At 38.7% G+C, this 24,554-nt stretch overlaps 1 protein-coding gene across 1 annotated transcript in view; it reads left to right on the forward strand.

Moving 5' to 3' along the window:
• ATF6 (activating transcription factor 6) overlaps nt 1–24,554 on the forward strand; it is a gene marked incomplete at its 5' end in the record, with an annotated part of 198,212 nt that overhangs the window by 66,012 nt on the left and 107,646 nt on the right. Inside the window, 5 exons of the mRNA XM_008685747.2 lie at nt 5,382–5,513; nt 10,069–10,182; nt 11,242–11,341; nt 16,609–16,676; nt 21,452–21,566. Coding sequence (XP_008683969.2) covers nt 5,382–5,513; nt 10,069–10,182; nt 11,242–11,341; nt 16,609–16,676; nt 21,452–21,566 — 529 coding nt within the window. The remainder of the gene's footprint in view (nt 1–5,381; nt 5,514–10,068; nt 10,183–11,241; nt 11,342–16,608; nt 16,677–21,451; nt 21,567–24,554) is intronic.

Below are 24,554 nucleotides of genomic sequence, written 5' to 3' on the forward strand. Positions count from 1 at the left end.
TCTAAAATTTAGCTTAAGAGAAATTTCATTTTAAGACTCAAAAAAAAAAATCTACAAGGAATGGAGACCAAATGACAACAAGAACCAAAAACAAGTGAAAAATGTTAACAGATTCTTTTCAGAATTTCTTAGTATATTACCTTTTCAAAATACATTCTGGGCCCGTGAGTAGATAATAAAGCTGAGGCTAACAAAGGGTAAAAGTGACTAGAGTAGCTAAGGTTAAAGATAAATTGCCATTACACTGTGATAGTCATTACCTGTGTGGGCAGCAGTGAAAAATAGTGATCTCTTAGTAGCCAAGCCAGTCAACATCGAAACTGTTTTCCAGCAAGTGCAGCTGCTGAGTGACTGTAGTGCAGCTCAGCCACAGATGGAACAAACCAAACTGATGGTTAAACTCAAGGCATTTGCTTGGAACAGCCATAAATTGTGAATTGAAATGCCTGTCTTCATAGTAGTATTAACATCATCAAAAGAACAATGATCAGTAGAAAGGCTCTTTTAAAACTTCCAAGTATTAATGCACAAAGTTAGTTTATAAATCGTGCATAAACCATCCAGATTCCCAAAAGATGTCCACTTTCGATTATACCCTTCCACATACCTCCTGTCTGACCACCCCCCCCGCCCCGTCCTTCTCCCCAGACTGTCTACTTCTGTTGGATTCATTGTGAAAAATGTGTCACTTTTAGGGAATGAGATAGGAAAGATGTGCAAGACAAGATTACTTAAAATGGTGGTTCTCAAACATTTGAGTGTGTCAGAGTCACCTAGATGGCTAGTTAAAACACACAGTTGTTGGGCACCACTCCTAGAATTTCTGGGTGAGTATGAATGGGGTGGGGCCTGAAAATTGGCATTTCGAACCAGCTGTCAGGTGATGCTAATGCTAGTGGTCCAGGTACCACGCTCTGAGAATCAGAGGAAGGTGCTTTCTGATCAAGAGAAACCAATCAAGTGTGTTAATTGCTAGTTGATAGTAGGATTCAAGGAAACACAAGTGAAGTTACTTCTAGAAGCCATAGCAGCATTTTGGCCAGGCAGTTAACTGTGAGAGTTATCGAGGGAGCCTCCTGTTTAAAGGCTTATATCCCCTAGCCAGGGCGTAGGAAAGCAGGGGAACGGTACTAGTAAATCTGCTGTTTTTCAAGTAGTCCAGGTAACTAAGAGATCATTGTAATGCCAGTTTTTAAAAGAAAGAAGGTAGATTCCCCCATTAGACCAGGGAATTTAACAATCATAGGGAAGATTCTGATACAGAAACGGACATGACAGGGGTGCCTGGCTGGCTCAGTCAGTAGAGCATGTGACTCTTGATCTTCATGTTATAAGTTTGAGCCCCATGTTGGGTGTAGAGATTATTTAAAATGAAATCTTTAAAAGTAAATAAATAAGAAAGGGATATGATACCTGAGAGCCAAAATTAAAACAGGAACAGAACATGCTAGTTTTGTTTTTGTTACATGAATGAATTTCTAGACTTAGTGATACTGTGGCAGGTAAGACCATCCATAATCTAGCCTTGCATTATCGTTCTGGTTCCCTTTCTTTCTCCTCTCTCTCTGAGATAATCCCTTTCTGGCTGTGTCCACCCACACACCCTCTCCTGCTTTATTGGCAGTTCTCTGAGCAAAACATGCTCTCTAATACCTATGTGCTTTTTTCATATACTGTTCCATGTGTATGAAATACCCTCCCTCTCTCCCTCTTCCTTTTCTACCTATTTATTTACTGCTTTTCATTTAAGATAACTGTGATTCTCTCAGCAGAGATCCGGTGCTTTAGCTGTGTGCTTCCAGAGCATTCAGCATTAACCTTTATTATGACATTATTCACTCTATTACCTTTCATCTGTATCAACACCCCTACACATACACTGTAATTTGATTTTTACCTTTTTAAAAATCTTTCGTAAAAAATGTTTTTTATTTATTTATTTAATTTTTTTTTTTTTTTTTTTTAGAGGGAGAGGGAGTGAGAGAATCCCAAGCAAGCTCCATGCTGGGCATGGAGCCCTCTGCAGGGCTTGACCCCACAGTGCTGAGATCATGACCTGAGCCAAAATCAAGAGTCAGACGCTTAATGGACTGAGCCACCCAGGCACCCCTACCTTTTTTTTTTTTTTCATCTTTGAGTCTTTAGCATTGTATATGATTCCTGGAACATAATAGGTATTTAATGCATGTTGAATAAATAATCAGTCATTCTGAGAAATGTTGTCAACATAATGTAGTAATGGAGTTCCAGTCTTAGGTCCAAATCTCTGCTTCCTTAACTACATAGACCATGACCTTGGGCAAGTTGTTTAAACTCTTTGAACCTCAATGTGTACTAAGCCTTCATTCCCTAATACATAGTAGGTGCTCAGAAAATGGCAGCTACTGTTTTACTATATTTGCATCTTAGAAGAACATTTGACCAGACTTGCTAGTAATATCTGTATGGTCAAGATGGGAAATTTTGGACTATGTGATAGAATTAATTCAGAAGTGGTAAAACTTACATTTTTATAAGGCTTTCTCTAGGGGCATGCTCCGTGGCTCAATTTCTTTGTTCTGTGCTTTTCAGTATTTTAGTAACAGCTCAGTTGAGGATGTTGATGGCATGCTGATCCTTGCTTAGAAGGAGAATTAATTTCTTTCTTTCTTTCTTTCTTTCTTTTTTTTTTTAAAGATTTTATTTATTTACTTGACACAGAGACAGCCAGCGAGAGAGACAGCCAGTGAGAGAGAGACAAGCTGGGGGAGTGGGAGAGGAAGAAGCAGGCTCCCAGCAGAGGAGCCTGATGTGGGGCTTGATCCCAAAATGCCGGGATCACTCCCTGAGCCGAAGGCAGACGCCCGACTGAGCCACCCAGGCGCCCCAGAAGGAGAATTTCTTTTGCTAATTAGGATCCTAGAAGTTCTTGACTGAATGGTAGACAAAGTAATATTTTTAAAGGAATTGATGTAAATTATTCAGCTGGGATCAAAAAGCTCAATTATATAAATTCAGAATTGGAAGAGGGAGAGGAAGGGAAAAGAAGGTAAAAACCATAGCTGTGAGAAAGAAGGCCTGTGGGGGGTAGGGGGTATGGATTAGATGTCTTTGGACTTTGGAAGGACGCTTGCTTAGGTTCCTTCTGGACAGCCACAAAGCCCCGAACTAGAACCAAAGGGTAGAAGTTACAAAGAAGTACGTTTCTAGTTAAAATAAGGGAAACACTTTTTACAGTCAGGGTGGTAGAGCCCCTCTTAGTCATTGGCGGGGTTGAGGGAGTACTTGTAGGGACGGGAATGTTATTACATGGGTGTGTCACTAATACAGTGTAGCTGTTGAATTGATGGAGATTCTGTAAACCAAGGAGAAGGTTCTTAACTTTGTTTTGTTTACAGCATACTTTCCTAAGTAGAATATTTGGCACCACACTTGAAAGACTTAAAAGGAAAATCTTTTTCAGAGAAGTAATTTGCAAAAAAAAAAAATTCTGTAGTTATCACACTCTTCGTTTGTCTTCCCTATAAAGTTATTATCTACTGCTTCTCTCTTATTCTCTTAAATGCTCACCAAGCTCAGTTTTCCTGAGTTTGGTTAGAGACTCCACTAGACCTTTTCCCTTATTTGCAGCAGGGTTCATGTTGTTTGGGACCACGCAGGTAAACACTGTGTCTGAGAGATAGAATGGTAACAGAATGCATCCTCATTCGTAGCAAAATTAAATGTCCCACAAGGCTGGTAATTTGGTGGTACACCTTTGAAGCTTTTACAGGATGTTTCAAGTGCTACAGCATATTGTGTGAGGACCACCAGATAGCAGTGATTCCGGGGGGAAAGAATGAGGAGAATGGGAAATAAACTAAGAGATCAAAAGATGATTCTAGAGAGATGTACCTGCTTCCTATTTTCCCTAACGTTGCTTTCCCCTGATGTGGAGACAGACCGCCCTACCCTTTGTCCTTAGAACCACAGGGCCCTTAATTGTGACCCCCTTTCAGTACCGTTTCTTTCCTCTACCTCTTCATCCCTCTCAGTGGAATCTGATATCCCTTTTGTGTTTCCCTAAGGCGATTTCTTTTGTGTTTAATTTCAAGATTAGAACTAGTGGAAATTCTGTGTGTGGCATTATAAAATAAAGCACACACACACACACAATATCTTATTAGTGACCCAAATCTCTAAGCTAAATCTCATGATTAGTGAGTTAAAAGTGTTAAATAACTATTGCAGTATTTGCTTTATATGTGCGTGTGTATGTGTGTGTATATATATATATGTGTGTGTGTGTGTGTATATATATACACACACACACACACACACACACACACGTTTGTTTGCCGCAAATACTTAGGCCCACCATGAGGACACATATTGACAAATGAAGGTATGGGGGAAGATGGGGAGAAAGAAGGAAATAGGAAACTTTTACATGTAAATAAGAATAGAAGTATTTTTAAAAATAATTTTTTGTGGGCTGCCTGGGTGGCTCCGTCAGTTAAGCAGCCGACTTTATTTCAGCTCAGGTCATGATTTCAGGGTCATGAGATGGAGCCCCGCCTTGGGCTCCGTGCTCAGTGGGGAGTCTGCTTAAGATTTTCTCTCTCCCTTTCCCTCTGCCTCTCCCCCTTACATGCATGTGTGTGCGCACACGCGTGCACTCTCTCTCAAATAGATAAATCTTTGAAAAAAATAAAATAATTTTTTGTTATCTGTGTTTGATCACCAGCCTTCTGGGATTGTGAAGGGCTAGTGCATTTGGCTGTCCATAAGGAGAAAAGTTCCAATTTCATTTGAAGCATTCCCTCATTGAAAACATCAGTTTGCAACATTCAGGAGGACTTCTTATTTCAGTTATTATCTGAATTTAAAGTTTGTTTATATGTATGTTGTACTTATTTCTACTTTATATACATACATAACATAATTGCAGAGTTTTTAAAGCATATAGAATACTGATGTTGTTTAAGCAGTTTTTTTTTATGATTTATTTATTTGAGAGAGAGCACATGAGCAAGGATGAAGGGCAGAGGGAGAGGGAGAAGCAGACTCCTTGCTGAGCAGGGAGCGCAGTGAGGGGCTCTGTCTGAGGACCCTGAGGTCATGACCTGAGCCAAAGGCAGACGCTAAACCAACTGAGCCACCCAGGTGCCCCTGTTTAAGCAGTTTAAAAATGAGATAGTTTTAGACTTAATGAAAATTATTCTCAAAATTGTTTTTCATGTGTACAGGATGCCACATGAGGGATTTGACCACAGCCATGTACTATTTTGTTTTCTGTGCCTAGTGTTCACGTGTGTGCATGAACCTGTGAAGGAATTTGGGTTTGCTTTAGAGCTAATGTAGTATGTATATGTGTGACATATTTTTATTTCAATTATTGTTTCCCTTTTTAAAATTTTCAGCATGTTGGAACAGGATTCCAGGAGAAAGAATCCTGGTGTGAACCCTGCAAATCAAAGGAGGCATCTTCTAGAATTTTCTGCTAAAGAGGTGGAAGACACATCAGATGGTATCATCCAGAAAAACAGCTACAGGTTAGAAGATGGCATGTCTCTGTTAAAATGATTTAATGGAACTGCCGTGGGGAATTATATAGTATAAGTTTACATGTAAATTGTATATGCACAGTTTTAATTTGTAGAACAAACGAGTTATTGAGGCCCTTAGTAGATTTTACTCTTAAGATCAGTTCTAAGAATAAATGTACTTTTTGAAACCTTTCCCAATTTTGGAATTCTTACAGAGATGTGATCTTGGTTTGTGTGTACTAAGATACATATGGAGGCACATACAATATACACACGTTATATTACACATAATGTTTTTAATGTTTTTTATCTGTCATATGGTTACACATACAGGGTATGTAATAGTATCATCTTGTGATGAATAGGATCTGGTGGAGGGATATGGGTGGACCTGTGTGCAGTCATTTGATCAGATCGTTTATACTTACTTATTGTGATCTTTGTTGGATCTCCCTCCCTCGTTACGGTTTATCATTCTCCTGCTAAATTTCTGTATAGCTTGCCATAGTAAAAGACTGAAAATTTTTTGCAAAGACGAGGTCTATATTATGTAAACTAGAAGAAGGCTATAATGGGCATTTTCGGAGCTGTATACTTTTTGATAAACATTTCCCTGTGTTATTTGAGATTTTTATTAGAACCAAGTGGAGTGAGGTCCTTGACTAACAAAGCAAAGGGAGGTCACAGTGTGGCAACGATTGCACAATATAATGTTTGAGAATCATTAAAGATCTGTTGACTTGTAACTCTGTAAGGTTCTACAGGCCAAGGGCCATAGGGGAATCATTTTTTTAAAATTTTTACTGTGATAGCCATATCAGTGAGTGAAATTATTAGCATAGTCCTGTGGGCTTGTCTCCATTTAGCCTTCCTGGAAAAAAATGCTGGTATTCATTATTTTAGGAATCTGCAGTGTGTAAAGTACTATGGTTAAGTGTGGTGGAGGATCCACAGAATTCTATGGCAGTAAGTGTAATGCGGCCTACAATGTGATGGATGCCATAGTGTTGGAAAATAATATATAACATTTCTTCCTTTTTTTTTTTTTTTTACATGCCAAAATTAGCCATACTTTTGAAATACCGATCTTAGGTGCTCACTTAACGGTGACTTTGAATATTGCTAGAGTTTAATAGTATCTTTCACTTTACTACATAATTTGTCCAAGTTTGTCTTACATGTTCTGCGTGTAACTTTGAGTTCTGTTGTCCACATGAGATCCATCAAAACTTAAATGTTAAATTTGATAGTCTTTGGATTTATGAGAGTTGAGAATGTGCCCTTTAGATACGTATTGCTAGTTGTTAAAAAGTAGAACAAGTTCTTGATTACATACTTGAAATTACAGTTCAGGTAAGCTTTATAAGAATATTACTTATTTTGAACCAACCTCAGTAAAGAGAAGCCTTCACCTATTTGTCTGTGGTAGAGTAAGGTAACATGGAAAGCATAGTGGTTTGATCATCCTAGTTCAACCTAGATGTTCGAGTGACCTTCGGGCTGTAATTTATCAGCTTCCAAAGTTGTATATGAAATGCAAGCCCTTCGCTCTTCCCCACCCCAGAGTTACCATTGCCTGTGCTGGGTTACTGGTATTGGTAAAAATTGGAATCCAAGATTTTGGATTCTTGGCTGCATGCAAATCTCTTGAAATATCTAAGATTATTATTAAGCACCCTGGGAGATGCAAGTAGGTATCAGTCCATCAATTTGATATTCTTGCTTTTTTTTTTTTTTAAAGATTTTTATTTATTTATTTGACAGAGATAGAGACAGCCAGCGAGAGAGGGAACACAAACAGGGGGAGTGGGAGAGGAAGAAGCAGGCTCATAGCGGAGGAGCCTGATGTGGGGCTCGATCCCATAATGCTGGGATCATGCCCTGAGCCGAAGGCAGACGCTTAACCGCTGTGCCACCCAGGCACCCCTGATATTCTTGCTTTAATCATTATAAATACTGAATAAAAGATACCAAAAAGTTTGTGCAGCATTTGAAAGCAGCAAATACAAATGTGTTTTGAACTGCATTTTAGTTGGTTTATTTATACACAGCCATGACACTTTATTTATTTTTTAATGCAGCTTACATATCTATTATGTTTCATTTTTTAGAAGAATATGAGAACTGGTTCAAATAAAAAAGGAGTAGATTATAGTCCCATAATTTATAACATTATGTTCTCTTAGCATTTAGTAATTAACTGAATATATGTTTTCAGTTTTAGAAATGTGTGGTTTATAAGATGACCATATAATTTGTCAGCCAGACTGGGACACTTCTAAGAATGAAAGGTAGTGCTGTGTAATAATTACATCAGGACATGAGGCATAAATCCAGGACTGTCTTGGATAAATGGAAGGGATGGTTACCCTACATAGAAGGCATCAGCCAGAACCTGTCTTTATTCCAGGGATTCTCATTAACTCCACCTCCCTAGCACTGTCCTTTGTTTTAGTGATTTATTTGCCGAAATGGTGTCTATTGATATGAAATAGTTTGCACGCAGTCTAGAACTCCAACCATCTCAGGATTAGTGTGGATCTGATTGTCTCCAGATGCATGTTGGCTTAGATTCTCCCTTTTCTTTTCCCTTCAGCTCCACCCGGTTCCTTTCCTGGTATTTCTCCTATCAGATTTTTTTTTTCTCATCCAAAGAATATTTTTGGCTGATAGAACAAAGCCAGTTAGCACAGATGTGCAGAAGTCATTATACTAGGGTTTATCACATGGAAATAAAATTATAGATCAAAAATATGTCTTCAAAAGTGATTTTAGACTTCTCTGGATAGTAGCATTTATATTATTCTAAGTATGGAGACCTGATTTTAAACTAGGCACATGTGACAGGTCTTTTAAGTGTAGCAAGCAGCCTCCTGTTGTAGGCATTTAGAATTTACCCAGTATGAGGGAGAGGTTTTTTCTTCTTCCTCAACACTTAATTTTAGGGTTAACTACCTGTGTACCACCATCTCTGTGTTATTCCAAACAATTTCACTCTTAGAGGCAGAGGAGAGGATATGGAGAATGTTCTGGTGCAACTTGAAGGGAAGAATGATGTGTATATCCTCAGCTGTTGCTTTTTTTTCCCTGTGGTGTGTGGCATACATAGACATCTGTAACTTTTCTCTTGAAGTTAGTTTTCTAGTCTGCCAAAATTACTTTTGTCAAGGAGGCCAGTTATTTCAGTGTTGCCAAATTCAGTGGAAACTTCTGTCTTCATCTTGATCTTTCCTCTGCATCTGGCTCTGTGGATCCCTCCTTCCTTGAAACATGCTCCTTCGTGTTGCTACATTTTTCAGTTTCTGTCTTTTTCACGGGCCTCTGTTTCAGTCGTCGTTCTGGGCTCCTCCTTTATCCAAATCTCATCCTCTGGAACTGTGGACTTTTTAGTTTTCTTTCTGCTTATGTGACTCATCTGTTATTTAGTACACAATCCCTGTCTCTATATCCTGACAACTCCCAAATTTATGTTTCCCATCCAGACTTCTCTTGTGAGTCTCCAGACTGCTCTACCCAGTAGTTTCCTTGACATCTCTCTCTCTCTCTCTTTTTTTAAACATTTCAAACTGCACACATGCATGGCAGAACTCTAGGTGCCTCTTCGCTCCCCCGTTGGATTCCTAGCACCGTACCTGGCACACAGTTGGTATTCAGTAAATACTGGTTGAATGAATTAATGGAAACTGTGTATCTAGCCGTGTCTGATTTTGTGTTTATATTTTTTCTTTTTGGGTTTTAGCTAAATATCTAGTTTTCTAAATCTAGAGCATTGAATATAAAGAAATTCAAGACAGCTCTAAGATTTTTTAGTGAGAAAGGTTAAAATAGCAGAGTGAAGAGAATAAGTAGCACTTATGCCCCCTGCTCCACTTCTGATTTTCAGCTTAGGTTTTGCTCCCTCCATCACACCATGGATATGAATTCAGTGTGACAGTTAGGAAGGTATATTTTTTGAAGCTAATGGAGTAACTGGTTAATATTATTTTCGTGTTTTATTAGTGACTCGGATTCTTCCATGATTCTAAAATTTATATTCAACTTTTCAACACTTTCACTTCTTTCCCACCAAGTGTTTTAATGCTTCTCCTTACCCCTGCCACACACAGTTTCAGTTTTGTTATCACAGATTTGTGAACGACCACAAAACTTAGGTCCTCTTCCCTTAATACTGTCTTTCCTATCAGTCAGTGGGTCCTTCCCCCAAATCCCCCCATTACCGTGTCACCTCTGTTCCAGCATCACTGTGTATGCCTTGAGCTCACCAAAGACACGGACCATGTGTTATCGTTTCCTTAGTTTTTGGTGCATAGTAATTGCTCACTAAATGGTGACTGGATAAATGTGAATTACCATGACCATCTGCAGGAAATTGGAAAGTGACATTTGTGCTACTTGGTTTATACTTCCCTCTTTTTCTATTGCATTACTTCTATCTTGCAGTATATCCTATTTACTATATTTTTATTTCCATAGAAAGTTAATACTAGTAATGACTTTCTTGTAGCAAACTACTTAGGAATTTAAGACACAAGGAGACAGATTTTGTGCATATGTTTTTCAGATACGATCATTCTGTTTCAAATGACAAGGCCCTCATGGTGCTAAGTGAAGAACCACTACTGTATATTCCTCCACCTCCTTGTCAGCCCCTGATAAACACCACAGAATCTCTCAGGTGAGTGTTCTAGATTGTTACACAAATATCTGACCGGGTTCCTGGGTTTAGCTTTGGAACCTAGAAAACTATTTGTTCACATTAGTTCAGTGGCTGAGAGAAGCGCTGATTATGTGCTGGATGATCGTCGGCATATCAGGTGTTGTCTAGTTTGTCCATCAACCTGATAAAGGAGGTGATGGGTCTATTTTTCATGATAGCATTGGGTTGAATACTTAAATATGCCTTATTTGAAGACTACAGAATGATATTAATATAAAAATTCAGGATGTTAGACTTGAGAGTGGTAACATTCATAGCAGAAGGTGCCTTTTTCTTCAAGTGAGGAAGATTACAATTTGAAGAGAAGTGATTCTGGGGGTAGTTTCCCATGAGGGCACACCTTACCTTTCCTTATCTGCTTTTCCCTTGAATATTTTCCTGTGATTTTGGATTCGATCCTTGAACTTCAAAAACTGCTTCAGTTTTTTTAAGTAGTAATCAACTACAGTTAAGTAAGCGTAGTCTGACATCTTCACAACTGCTGTAAAAGTAAGCACAATAAATGGAACTTACATTTGAACTAGGCCTTTTTTTTATTTGCAGTGTTGGAAATTTTGGGTTATAGTGCATGGAAATTTCTTTTTCCTGAGCAGTTGAGTTCATTCTTTTCCTTCTCCCCAAAGAGCATGATTTTCAAAGGCTTTAATGTATCCATTTGCTGGTCGGATCCTGTAACTTACCAAATGCTCTTCAGTGTCTCCGGTGTTTGAGTGTATGTAGCCCAAGAGCAGAAACAGGAAGTAGTCTTCCGTGAAAAGGTGTTCAGTATTTATATTTGGAAGGTATTTAATTATGTTTTTTTTTAATTGAACCCATGATTGAGGAGGTTACTGTATAAAAATGCATGTTGTATTAAAAATAACATTCATATCTTAGCTTTTTCAAATCAAAAAGGACTATTGAATCATCAGGCACTAGGGATGCTATTTGGAACTTAATATGATTAAATTCATTTGTAAGGGAAGGTGAGACATTAATTTCTGTGAAGTATGCTGAACTAACTAAGCTATTTTATAGGTTAAATCATGAACTTCGAGGATGGGTTCACAGACATGAAGTGGAAAGGACCAAGTCGAGAAGAATGACGAATAATCAGCAGAAAACCCGTATTCTTCAGGTTTGTTTCTGCTTGTCTTTGAACAAGGGTTGGCATATTGGTTGGCCGTCTTCCCTCAGATGGGTTGCTTCCTTCCCTGAAAAACTTGGAAAACCTGAACTTCAGGCACTTCCCACTGCCTCCTGCTGCTTCAGATGCATTTGTGGCTGCCACTGAAGCCCTCCTCCCAGGTGTTAGAGCCCCAGGAGTTCTTGCTCGGGCGTGGTGCTCTTTCCTGCTCTCTCCCTCAAATTTACTCTCAAGCCAGGGGTTCCTATGCATGGCACAAATGTTTTTGGCACAGATGGTATGAAAATGGTACTGTGTATCTCTCTGTTCTTAGAACTTTTCAGAAAGATTGTGTTGAAACATAGGACAGCTTGGAAGTGGAGGCACATCTTCCTGGAGAGAATTTTTTTTTTTTTAAAGATTTTTATTTATTTATTTGACAGAGTAAGGCAGCCAGCGAGAGAGGGAACACAAGCAGGGGGAGTGGGAGAGGAAGAAGCAGGCTCATAGCGGAGAAACCTGATGTGGGGCTTGATCCCAGAACACTGGGATCGCGCCCTGAGCCGAAGGCAGCTGCTTAACAACTGCACCACCCAGGCGCCCCCCTGGAGAGCACTTTTGAACTTAGACATGTGGGGCTGGCTACAGGTTAATGACAGCTCTTGTTCAGAACGTATTTGGCTGGGCTTCCATCTTTTTATTTTATTTTAGGACTTTATTTTATTTTGTTTTGCTTTATTTTTTGAAGATTTTATTTATTTGTGAGAGAGAGAGAGAGCACAAATGGGGAGCGGCAGGCAGAGAGAGAGGGAGAAGCAGGCTCCCCGCTGAGCAAGGAGCCCGACATGGGACTTGATCCTAGGACCCTGAGATCACAACCCGAGCTGAAGGCAGACGCCTAACAGACTGACATCTAACATCTTGTTTTATTTTTCCCTCCCTTCTCCTATCCTCTGTTTTGTTTCTCACATATGAGTGATATCATATGTTAATTGTCTTTCTCTGACTGACTTATTTTGCTTAGCATAATACCCACTAGTTCCATCCACGTCGTTGCAAATGACAAGATTCCATTTTTTCGATGGCTCGGTAGTATTCCACTATATATATAGACCACATCTTCTTTAGCCATTCATCTGTCGATAGATATCTGGGCTCTTTCTGTAGTTTGGCTATTGTGGACATTGCTGCTATGAACATTGAATTTTTATTTATTTTTTATTTTTTTATTTTTTTAAAAGATTTTATTTATTTATTCGACAGAGATAGAGACAGCCAGCAAGAGAGGGAACACAAGCAGGGGGAGTGGGAGAGGAAGAAGCAGGCTCATAGTGGAAGAGCCTGATGTGGGGCTCGATCCCATAACACCGGGATCACGCCCCGAGCCGAAGGCAGACGCTTAACCGCTGTGCCACCCAGGCTCCCCTGAACATTGAATTTTTAAAAGATTTCTCTAACTGCTGCTACACAGAGTAGACTATGGAAGGAACATGAGTGGAAGTAGGGAAACCAGTTAAGCCATTTCAGTATGCTAGGTGAGAGATCATTGCAGCCCTTATTAGTGTGGTAGTGGAGGAAAGTATTCGAATTCCAAATGTATCTTGAGAATAGAGCTGCTGGAAATTGCTGATGTAAAATTAGAAGGTATCAATGATAATTTCTGTGCCTTAACTACTGGAGGAATGATGATGCCATTTAGAGAGTGAGACTAGGGAAGGAGGAGTTGGAGGCAGGAATCAAGAGATTTAAATAGGAAAAAAAAGATTTAAATATCTCTTAAATTCAGTATGACTACAGTCAGGTCAAGTGGACAGTCAGCCAGGTTTGGAGTTTAGGGGAGAGGTCAAGCCTGGAAGTTTAGTCTGGGATGATATCAGCTTGGGAGAAAGTAAAAAAGAAAGAGGTATGGAACTGAGCCCTGGGGCAACTCTAACATTAGAGGACGAGAGAGAAGAAAGAATAGGCACTTGAGAAGGAAGAAGAGTGGTTGGCCCATAGGATAGGAAAAAAATGTAGGATAATAGTGTCCCAGAACCCAAAGAAAGTTTTATAAGAAAGGGAGGTGATTAACTGTTACTAAAGCTAAGAAATAATGATTAAGATGAGGACTGAGAAATTTACCATTGGATTTGATGATTAGAACTTGTTAGTGACCTTGATGAATCATTTCATTGGAATGGCAATGACAAAGCCTGATTGATGTGGATTCAGGAAGTAATAATAAATGAAGAAGTAGAGAGAATTATTTTAGGATGACCCCCATTAATAGGAACGGGAAAATGGAGTAGCTGTAAGAATTAAGGAAGAGGTTTTATTTTTAGATGGGATATACATCTCCAGGTTTACATGTTTATATGCTAATGGCAGCACCTTAGATATTTGATTATTTGGAAACTGATTGGAAGCAGTATGTGATATGCTCACAGGTACACTGAAAGGATATTGAGAAACACGGACTTCTAACCATTGTGGGGCTGTTTGCATCAGTAAAATAATAAAGGTTAGTCTAGATGAGCTCAAGCTTTGAGATTCTATGATTATCCAGTATGGGCCTCTCTGGGCCTCTCTACCTTTGTGTTCATGTATTATGGTAATTTTATTGGTGGTTAGTACCCCTGGAGGCTACAGGCAGTTATTACCAATGTCACAGTTACCTCAGAAGCCCAAACAAAGCTGCTTCCTGGCATCGGAATGCAATGTCTAGTACTACAAAACTCCTGTCTGCCAAGGACTACACATCAGCTGCCGCTGGGTGGGGGAAGAATGGACTCTCTCTCTTTGCCTTTCTGAATCTGGCGCACGCATATCTTATTGGCAGTACCTAAATTATATCAACCCCGATGGCAACAAAGTTTGGATAATACAGTTTTCAGGCTTCTGTCCCTTGCTGTACTGGGGAAGAGCAAGAAAGGGGCAGATAATTGCCAGTAGATAATTCCGCAGAGGAGGTATAATGGACTTTATGAAGAATTAGATTAAAATTCTTGGCCTAAATGAGTTTTTTGCCTTCTCTTTTGATAGAATTTTTCATGTTGTTTTTTTCCTTTCCATTAGATAAATGAATAGAGAATTTATTTACTATGTAAGGGGTGCTTGGTGTTCTTTCATCTTGAAGGAATTTTAATGCAAAGAAGATAATCTTGTTTTAATTTCACAGCCTTTGGACATGATCTGTAGTTTAATCCGAAGTATTATCTTTTTCTCAGCTATCTTGGGTACATATGTTTCTGTAATAGAACTTAGGTAATGGTCAGAAATGTGGGACTCTTAGCTATTACAGAAAAAGGAATGAGAAGGCTGAATCTATATTTGTCAAGGGTAAAAGCAGTTCTACGTCAGAAGGATCATTCTGCATGTGCTGTTGTCAGTACCAAAACATAAAGAATTCGCTGCTTCTCTTTCTTAGCATAGAGAGTTGTAACTACCCTGCTTAGTCTTCTTTCCTCATTTCAACCCTCTTTTTCCTCACAGCCACTCCTTTCAGATCCTTAAAAGGGTCCAGTAGACTAAGATATTCTGTAAATTTGAGGATTTGACATTTCTTTGAAATGTCTGTGATCTCTAAGCATTATATCCTTGATTTTGTTAATCCTATTTCATAATTCTACCCTCTTTCTAGATCGCGAGTCTAGAAAAGGTAAAGGGGCACATTAATGAAAATACCTTTCAAAATGAAGGCAAAATCAAGACATTTAGGTGGATAAAAACTGAGATAATTTCAGGGCGCCTGGGTGGCTTAGCTGTTAATTGTCTGCCTTCGGCTCAGGTCATGATCCCAGGGTCCTGGGATCGAGCCCCACATCGGGCTCCCTGCTTGGTGGGGAGTCTGCTTCTCCCTCTCCCACTCCCTTTGCTTCTGTTCCCTCTCTCACTGTCTCTCTCTGTCAAATAAATAATATCTTTAAAAAAAATCTTTAAAAAAGAAACAGATAATTTATCTCTGAAAGATCTGCACTATAAGAAATACTAAACATTTTTTAGAGTAAGGGAAATTAGCAGTTATAACTCCAGATTAGCAGGAAGGAAGAGCACCAGAATGGGTAAATATCTGGTAAAAATAAACGGTCTTTTTATAAAAGGTATCTTTATTTTATATGTGTGTGTGTATTTAAATGTCTTCAAAAGGTTATTTTTTTAAATCAAAACTTGTAAAAAAAAAACTTGTAACAATTTGTTGTAGGTTTATAACTTATATAGAAGTAAAATATAAGACAGTGAGAACACAGAGAGGGAGGTAAATGGAATTATAAACTTATATTGTTCAAATAATATTTAAAGGTAGACTGTAGTAACTTAAGGATAATCTCTATAACAAACAGTAAAAACTGGCACAAAGAAAAGCTTAAAAAGCCAATAGAGGAAATAAAAGTGGAATACTAAAAAATAAGTATTCTAACCAAAAGACGGCAGGAAAAGAATAAAGAAAAAATAGGATATATAGAAAATATATACCAACATAGTGGACCCAGCTGTTCTAGTAATTACAGTTACGGGCTAAATACTTCAGTTAAAAGGGAGAGATTGTCAGACTAGGTTTTTTAAAAGGGAAGGCCCAACTATATGCAGTTTATGGAAAAGTAACATTTTATTGATTGATTGATTAGAGAGATTGAGTGCATACAAGCGGCAGGGGGTGCGGGGGCAAGAATCTCAAGCAGACAAGAATCTCAAGCACACTCCCTGCCAGGTGCAGAGCCCAGCACTGGGCTCCATCTCCCGACCCTGAGATCATGACCTGAGCCAAAATCACAAGTCAGATGCTCAACTGACTGAGCCACCCAGGCGCCCCCATTGGTGAGATCTCTTTGATGATGTCTTAGTCCATAGGCATATGTCGGCATGCAGATCTTCGTGTTTAACTCAGTACAGTAGGATGTAGTTTCATTATGGACCTCTCACACTTCAGGAACTTTTCATTGGGAAAAGGATTATTTTAGACAAATATAAGTTATGCGTTCAGTAATATTTGTATGACTTGGTCATAAAACTTGTGGTAATTGGACTAAGCTTTTGGGCTGTGTTTTTGAACTTTATGAGAAATGCCTTAACATTTTAATCTCCTTAAGACACATCTCTCAGCCCAGAGTGTAACCGGAAGAGTTCTAGTCTTTATGTTGGTGTTTAGTTATGTGAACCTAGTATGCCAAAATTAATATTCATGGAAAAAAATATGTGAACACTCTAATGAGAGTTTAGTAAATGTAAAGGTAGAGTAATTCACTATAGGAAGACCTTCATATAATTTCATTATATGGCATTAAATTCTTTTTTTCTTCCAGGGTGCTCTGGAGCAGGGCTCAAATTCTCAGCTCATGGCTGTCCAATACACAGAAACCACTAGTCTCAGGTAAGAGAGTGTGGAAGTTCTTGGCCATGGAATTTTAAATACCTAATATTTTAGTAAAGTGGATAAGCATATTTCCCTTCTACCTTGAACTTGTTCTCGTCTGTGACTTTACTGTTAATTCAAATAACATACTAATTCTGAGCAGTCAGAGTAAACCCAGATAATTTCAGAAGGTTAACTCTCAAATCCCTTAAATACAGATTTAGTTAGAATGCTGTGCAGTCATAATTTTGCCGTAAAATTTAAATACATGTACCTCTCGTCCTCAATTTGCATCTGTTTCATGAGCCAAGGGGAAGAGAATGTTATCGAATATCTGCTCTGTGCCAGGTGTCCTGCTGAGTGCTTTACATGCATTTTATTTTTTAAATCTATTATAATAACTTAAAGTGTAGGTATCACAGTCCCTATTTTATATAGAGAGAAACTGGGCAAGTCACTTATTTTTTCTAAACCAGAGTCCTAGAACTAATAAGTGGCAGAATCACCATTCAGATCTATTTGACTTAAAATGCATTTTTCACTACACTGATGCTACTTAGGATTTTGAGGGATTCCCGAAGGAGTGCTGTGCCTAAGGTTGAAATGTATGGACCAGACATAGCTATCTAAAGGGAACAGTGTCGTGGGAGGCATTGTGGTATCATGGTTAAGATGCTAGTTTTTGAGTTGGCAGAGTGCAGATCATTTCTGCCAGTTACTTGCTCTGTGGATTCGAGCAGGTTACTTGAAGTTTCCTCATCTACACAAATTTTGGCCACACAGAGCTGATGATTAAATTGAGTAATTTAGGCCAGCATTGGCCTTGTCGGCCCGCAGACACCCGGCCGGGCTGCGGGCATGGCGGCCAGTCTGTGGATGGGCGACCTGGAGCTCTACATGGATTAGAATTTCATTTCCAGAGCCTTTGGCACCATCGGGGAGACTGTGATGAGCGTCAGAATAATCCGAAATCGCCTCACTGGGTACATTTTCTCCTTCCATCTTCTCAATTCTCCTTTAATAGACCTTGCTGCCAGTGTCATTCTCGATAATGTAAAGATTGAAAAGTCAGGGCTTTGCACCCCTAGAAATAGTTAATATAGTATAAACGCTAACATTTGGGGGCTTATTGAGAGGAAGTATAGCATATTGCGTAAGGACCGGATTCTGGAGTCAGACTGAAAGTTAGGTCTACTGTGTGACCTTAGGCAAATTACTAAACCTCTCCATTTCCATCTCACCGTGACTATGAAAATGGAGATGAAATCACCATCTACGTCATAGAGTTATGGTGAGGATTAAATGAGTTAATTGACATTCAGCATTTAGAATAGTCTGGCATGTGGCATATGCTCAATAAATATAAATAAGTTATGAGCTGCTAGGTAGTAAGCACTTTAAAAATCATTTTTTAGGGGGACACCTGGTGGCTCAGTCGTTAAGCCTGGACTCTTGATTTTGGCTCAGGACATGATTTCAGGGTCCTGAGGTCGAGCTTGCAGTGGGACTTTGCATTGGGTGTGAAGCCTGCTCAAGGTTATCTCCCTCCCGAAGCGCCTGGGTGGCTCAGTCAGTTAAGCGTTTGCTTTCAGCTCAGGTCATGATCTCAGGGTCTTGGGATTGCGCTTCCTGCCCAGCGGGGAGTGTGCTTGCCCTCTCCCTCTGCCTCTCCCCCTACTCATACGGTCGTGCGCGCTTGCTCTCTCTCTCTCTCTCTCCAAAAAAATAAAAATAAAAATAATCTTTTAAAATTCAAAAAAAAAATAAATTGCATAATTTATTTAAAGCACTTTACATGGTACTTGGCATGTTCAAAAGCCGGTAATGATGATGTGATATACTGATGTGGAAGTAAAGAGGGACACCTTGGTGGCTCAGTCTGTTAAGTGTCTGCCTTTGGCTCAGGTCATGATCTTAGGGTCCTGTGATCGAGCCCCACATCAGGCTCCCTGGTCAGCAGGACGCCTGCTTCTCTCTCTGCCCCTTCCTCTCCACTCATGCTCTATCTCCTGCTTTCTTTCTCTCAAATAAATAAATAAAATTAAAAAAAAATAAAGTGGACGTGAAGAATTTCAGATTCTGTCTGTAGTTCTACCATAGACTTAGGGTTCACTATTTATTTAATATTAATTTCCTGTTTACTGAGCACCAGCTGCATGTCAGACAGTGTACCAGGCACTGAGAATACATACTCGGTATATGTCGAAAGCTGTTCGTTATCCTATTAACCGAGAATTACTATTAAATGGCAGTGAGCAGCATATCGGCAATCATGAATGTTTAAAATCCTGAGATAACTATATTATCTTGTAGAAATAGATAATTCAAATATGTATATAGTAACTAATAATTCTCTAGTGATCGGAATATGTCATTCATTTACTATATGCATATTTAAAAATGTTTTTTTAAAGGAATTTTTTTTTTTTGAGAGAGAGCACATGCAGGTGGGGGTTGGGGCGAGGGGGAGAGAGAATCCCAGGCAGGCTCCATATTCAGCATGGAGCCCAATGTGGGGCTCGATCTCACAACCCTGAGATCATGACCTGAGCTGAAATCAAGAGTGGGATGCTTAACTGATTGAGCCACCCAGCTGCCCCGCCCCTTTTTTAAAAAGTAGGCTCCATGCCCAGCGTGGAGCCCAGTGTGGGGCTTGAACTCAGGACCCTGAGATCAAGACCTGAACTAAGATTAAGAGCCGGACACTCAACCAACTAAGCCACCCAGGCACCCCATATATTGGTTTTTTGCTGCATCATTATGATGGCATATTATTTCTTTACTAGTTAAAAATGGTTTTAATCTCTTACATCTTCCTCTCAAGTTTGCTGTCAACCTAAAACTGCTTTTAAAAAAGTCTTAAAAAATTTTCAAATGAATTACTCGTGTATTCTGTATCTGTGAATCCGCCCACTCACTAAAATGTACCTCTGCCCCAAAGTCAGTACTCAAGACGTTTTCAGTCATTCATGAATGTGCATAGATGGTCCCAGGTGAGGCTTCATTAACAAGGCAACACTCTGCCTTCCTGTTTCAGCTCTCATACTGTAAACAAGTTTCTTTTTAGGTCTCTTAGGTGCCATATATTTCACATTTTTGTGTTTTTGTTGGTGATTTCACTGTTTGAAATGGCCCTGGAGCATAGCACTGAAGGACTACCTGTTGTCCAAGAAAGCTGTGTTGTGCTATATGGGGAAAATATACATATTAGATAAGCTTCATTCAGGCATAGGTTATAGTGCTGTTGACTGTGGGTTCAATGGTAATGAATAAACTATATGTCAAAGGAGGTGTCTTTAAACAGAAACATTAAACAAAGTGATACATTGATCAGTTGACAGAAATGCTGTAGCTGGGGGCTTGTAGGAACCTAAACCTGTATTTCCCTTAGAATGTTTCAGTATTTACTAATTTGGTGTTCACACTGACTTTATAGAACATAACTACCATGAATAATAAGAACTGATTGTGTATTCAGGGGTGCCTGGGTGGCTCAGGCGGTTAAGCATCCAACTCTCGATCTCAGCTCAGGCCTTGATCTCAGGGTCATGAGTTCGAGCCCCACATTGGCCTCCATCCTGGGCGTGGAGCCTGCTTAAAAGAACAAATAAAAGAATTGATTGTATATTCAAAATGATATGGTTAGAAATGGCCTTATAGTGAGCAAATGGAATTATTTCAAAGAAAATTCTTATGACTCATTTATAGTTTTCCTTTTAGATCAATCTTTTTTTCTTCTTTAAGTTTGATTGAAAATATAGAAGAACATATAAAAAAGAAAACATAGGTTGTCTTTTTGAAGAAAAATGAAACATTATTTCTGTAACTCTCCTTTATCTTCTAGGTGTTAGCTTATTGTGCTGAACTGTAAAAGACTGAGAATATTAAAAACTATATTAATATCATTTGAGTATTTTTTTGGGGATACGATGTGGTTGAGGTACTATAGTTTTAGTTAAAATTTTATGGAGACACTGACATGGTACTTTTTAATGTATTTTTTTAAATTTAAGATTGATTTATTTATTTGAGAGAGCAAGAGAGAGCACGAGCAGAGGAAAGGGGTAAAGGAAGAGGGAGAAGCAGACTCCCCGCTGACAGGGAGCCCAATGTGGAACTTGATCCCAGGACTCTGGGGTCATGACTGAGCGGAAGGCAGACGCTTAACCGACTGAGCCACCCAGGTGCCCTGACATGGTACTTTTAATATCTATGGCTAGCATTTGTTGAGTGACTCCTAGGAAACAGGAGACCCATGCTTGGTACTTCACATGTATAACATCTCTGACCCCAGTAACAATCCTGCAGGTTTATATGGTTATCCTCATTTTATGGATGAGGAAATTGAGGTTGCTCAGAGGTTGAGTTGCCCAAGAATACCCACTTGGGGAGTGGAGGAGAAATTCAAAGCCAGGTCTGTTTCCAAATTGTAAATTTTTCCCGCCTTTCACACAGCCTCATAGGCAAGCGTGCCTCACAGATTTGATGGAGTGGTGAAAAAGAACTTTCCCTCAGACTTAATTTCTGTCACCAAAAAATTTAAAATCATGCAAACCAATGCAGAAATCTGTTTTCTGATACTTTGATTATTTTTACATGCTTCGCAGTGCACTTGAGTGGTACATTTTATAACAACATTTCAAAATGTTGTTATAAAAATTATTGCCAAATGCTGCTAATATTTTGTGTGAGAGAAATTCTTCTGGTTCAGACATAGCCTTAGAATGGGGACTGTTTTTGAGAGGATATGAAATTTGCTAGTTTAAGAACACTTTGCCCTTTTCTTCCTTCAGCAGGAACTCGGGGAGTGAGCTACAAGTGTATTACGCGTCACCCAGAAGTTATCAAGACTTCTTTGAGGCCATCCGCAGAAGGGGAGACACGTTCTATGTTGTGTCGTTTCGAAGGGTAAGTTCACTTTGAAAGACTAAAGAAAGTATTTTTGAGTACCTGCTGCGTACAGGGCACAGGGCCGAATACCGTGGGAGGGAAAGAAGTGCGAGATAGGAGGCAGTGGAGATGCGTCATGTGAGTGGGACTGGAATACATGCTCGTTTCTGAGCTGTTGAGTGTCATGAAAACAAACATGGACTTGATGTCAGGCATTGAGTTTATATTTAGGAAACAGAAATGGCTTACTGATTTTGATTCTTTGTCATTCCTATATTCATACCGTTTGTTTTTAACAAAAGAAGTAAAAACGTGAAAATTTCTTTTTAGGCTTTGTGATGTTAGTCCAGTTTGGTTATTGAGAAATAGACTTCCCAGATTAAGGTGAATCATGGACTGATCAATATACTAATGTGGAATGTTTGGATTTATGTTCCTAAGACTTCCTGTTGTTCTTTTCTCTCACATTTACTCCCGTTGGTGAAGAATGTGTTAGTTTATTCAAAAGGAAATGTTCGTATGAGTACTTTTGAGCATTACAAATGTTAGATTAAATGGAAACAAGATGCAGAGGTATTTGCATTCCATCTGCTTTTCCTATAAAATGAAAATCCATTTTTCATAGAGTTGCCATGTGAATATCTCAGAGTGCTGTACGTTAAACCAGGAACACATGAATGAGTTAGAATTCCTCGGAGGTTTGTATCCTAGGCTTATCTTTTTCTTAAGAATGTAGAGGGGGCACTGTTAGAAATAAGCACACGCTAACTGTAAACAGTTCATTCTCTGATTATTGTCACCACTCGCTGTCTGAAATTCTCAGTTAACTCAGTTCTTTTCCTAACTTATAAATATCTAGTAGCTCAGAATATTAGGAACAGAGACCTTTGACACTTGAAGATTAGAGAAATCAAATATTTCATATATTTTTAGCTGTTAATCAAATATACTTGGAGATGTGGAATACTTTTGCAATGCCATCTCATGATTTCTGCATTTTCACAAAATTTCTTGTGTTGAGCTTATTCTCGACATAATTGGTATATTTCTATACTGTGCCAGCCTCGAAGTTCATTTCCAGCAGCAAGGGGGCAGCTGAGAACAGGGTTTCAGCAAGGCTGCAACTGTATTGGTTGCTGAGAACTAAGTATTTGCCGTAGTGTTGACACAGTCATGTTAAAAGTGGAAAGAAAAAACTAAACTTTAGAAATGAGACCTAGCAGCACTATGAAGAGACTTGGTGGGTGTTAAAAAACGAATGTGTTGAAGTATATGTTTATGGAAGGTACTAGAGAAAAGTGTTTTTAACCCTCGAATAGCCGAATACTTTTTCTCAGGCTCCAGATAATTTCTCCATTATTTGATCAAAGCAGTATATGTAGTACATTTTAGAAGTATCAGTGGTTGAGCCATGGGTTGAAGTCCTAGTTAATAATGTTTTTCTAGGGAAGAGAACAATAATCCTAGCTTTAAAGGGATTATATATACAAAGGAAGATGAATGGTATTTTTATTTTAAATATGTACATCATATTTCTTGTGTTTGTAAAAGCTCTTTCTCTTTAGTTTGCTATAAAAAGTGCTGTTGGAAAATTACTGATTTCCCCCTACAACCCCCAACTTTTTGATGTTCTAGAAGAAACAGTCTCTCATGTTCTGGGAAACTGTTAGGACTGTCTGTCACATTGTGTTTGGATTTTTTATTTCCTGATTACTGATTTATCACATTGTGGTGTTTTATATCGAGGGAAAGTGAGGATGAACCTGAACTTCATTAGGTAACAGTAGTTAGAGACAGCATCCTGTTCCATTTTTTCTTGTTTTGTTTTAACAGCAGGGCTGAGGAAGTTAATTTTATCATGATGACTGTAAACTGTCATGGGACAGGAATTTGGTTCTTAAATGCTGGGTTGTTCTTTTTGTTCTTGCTAAAATGAAAATGAAAGAAGTAATGACCTCATGCTTGGTTTTCGCTTCCATTTTTCAGTATAAAATATTCTTCTAACATTTTCATCAAAAAGATGAGGGGCATCATTTCTTGTGCAGAAGGATACAGGCTTTTTCTCCCACTTTGGTTCTTAACTTCATTGACAGGAATTATTATAATTGATACCGTATGATTGCATTGGAATTTAAGAAATACAGATTCTAAAGCCCCAAGGTTTGTCTTAGTATAATCCAGACATAACAGAGCCAGTAAGCAAGCTGTATTGTTTTATTTTATAACTGGATATGTATTTAATAAAATATTTTAATATCTAAAAAAGTAGAAGTAGCCATTAACTGTTGCGTATACCATTATTTCATAAAGCTCTTCTGTCCCAGGCTTCTACCTCCACACACCCCACGTTCCTGTACTCTTTAATCACGTTACAGTTGAGCTGCTGAAATAATTTTCTCCAAGACTCACTCTTGGATAACTACGGACTTCCTGTTACAGGCCAGCAGGAAAGAATGCTTATGATCCCAGTAATGCTGTCAGAGGTTCAAACCTTTTCCTGTTCTTTTGACTTTGCTTTAAGTTTTTGCCTCCAACACAGTAACTCCCTCTACTCCCTTTATTTAGTTCCAGGTGTTCCTGACTTATTTTCCTGCAAGTATTTTGTCTTTTTCTCCTTTCTTTGACTTGTTTTATTATGATTTGGAGCCTGGGTGGTGGAAAATAACATTTTCTCAAACTTCCAAGTCACTTTGAGTGTGGTATGACTGATAAATTAATAAGAAAAAATCCAATTAAGTTTAATGTTTATTTTTTCTCAGTGGTTTCATATGATAGTCTGTTTAGGGAGGGAAGGAGTAAATTAAAGAATATAATAAAATGAATTCACAAGCATGGGACAGAAACAAATACTCGAGAAGGCTTATGTAAGGTAGGATAAGAAAGTGCTTCCAAAGGAGGGAGGAAAGATAACATCGAGAAAAAAGGCAGGAAAATGATATTTACTTTGTCTATAATTCCACTAAACATTGAAATACTATTCTAGATGCCTCTCTCTTGTCTTCAGAT

This window comes from Ursus maritimus, unplaced genomic scaffold (assembly GCF_017311325.1).
Source record: "Ursus maritimus isolate PB19 unplaced genomic scaffold, ASM1731132v1 scaffold_2, whole genome shotgun sequence".
Classification (NCBI taxonomy): domain Eukaryota; kingdom Metazoa; phylum Chordata; class Mammalia; order Carnivora; family Ursidae; genus Ursus; species Ursus maritimus.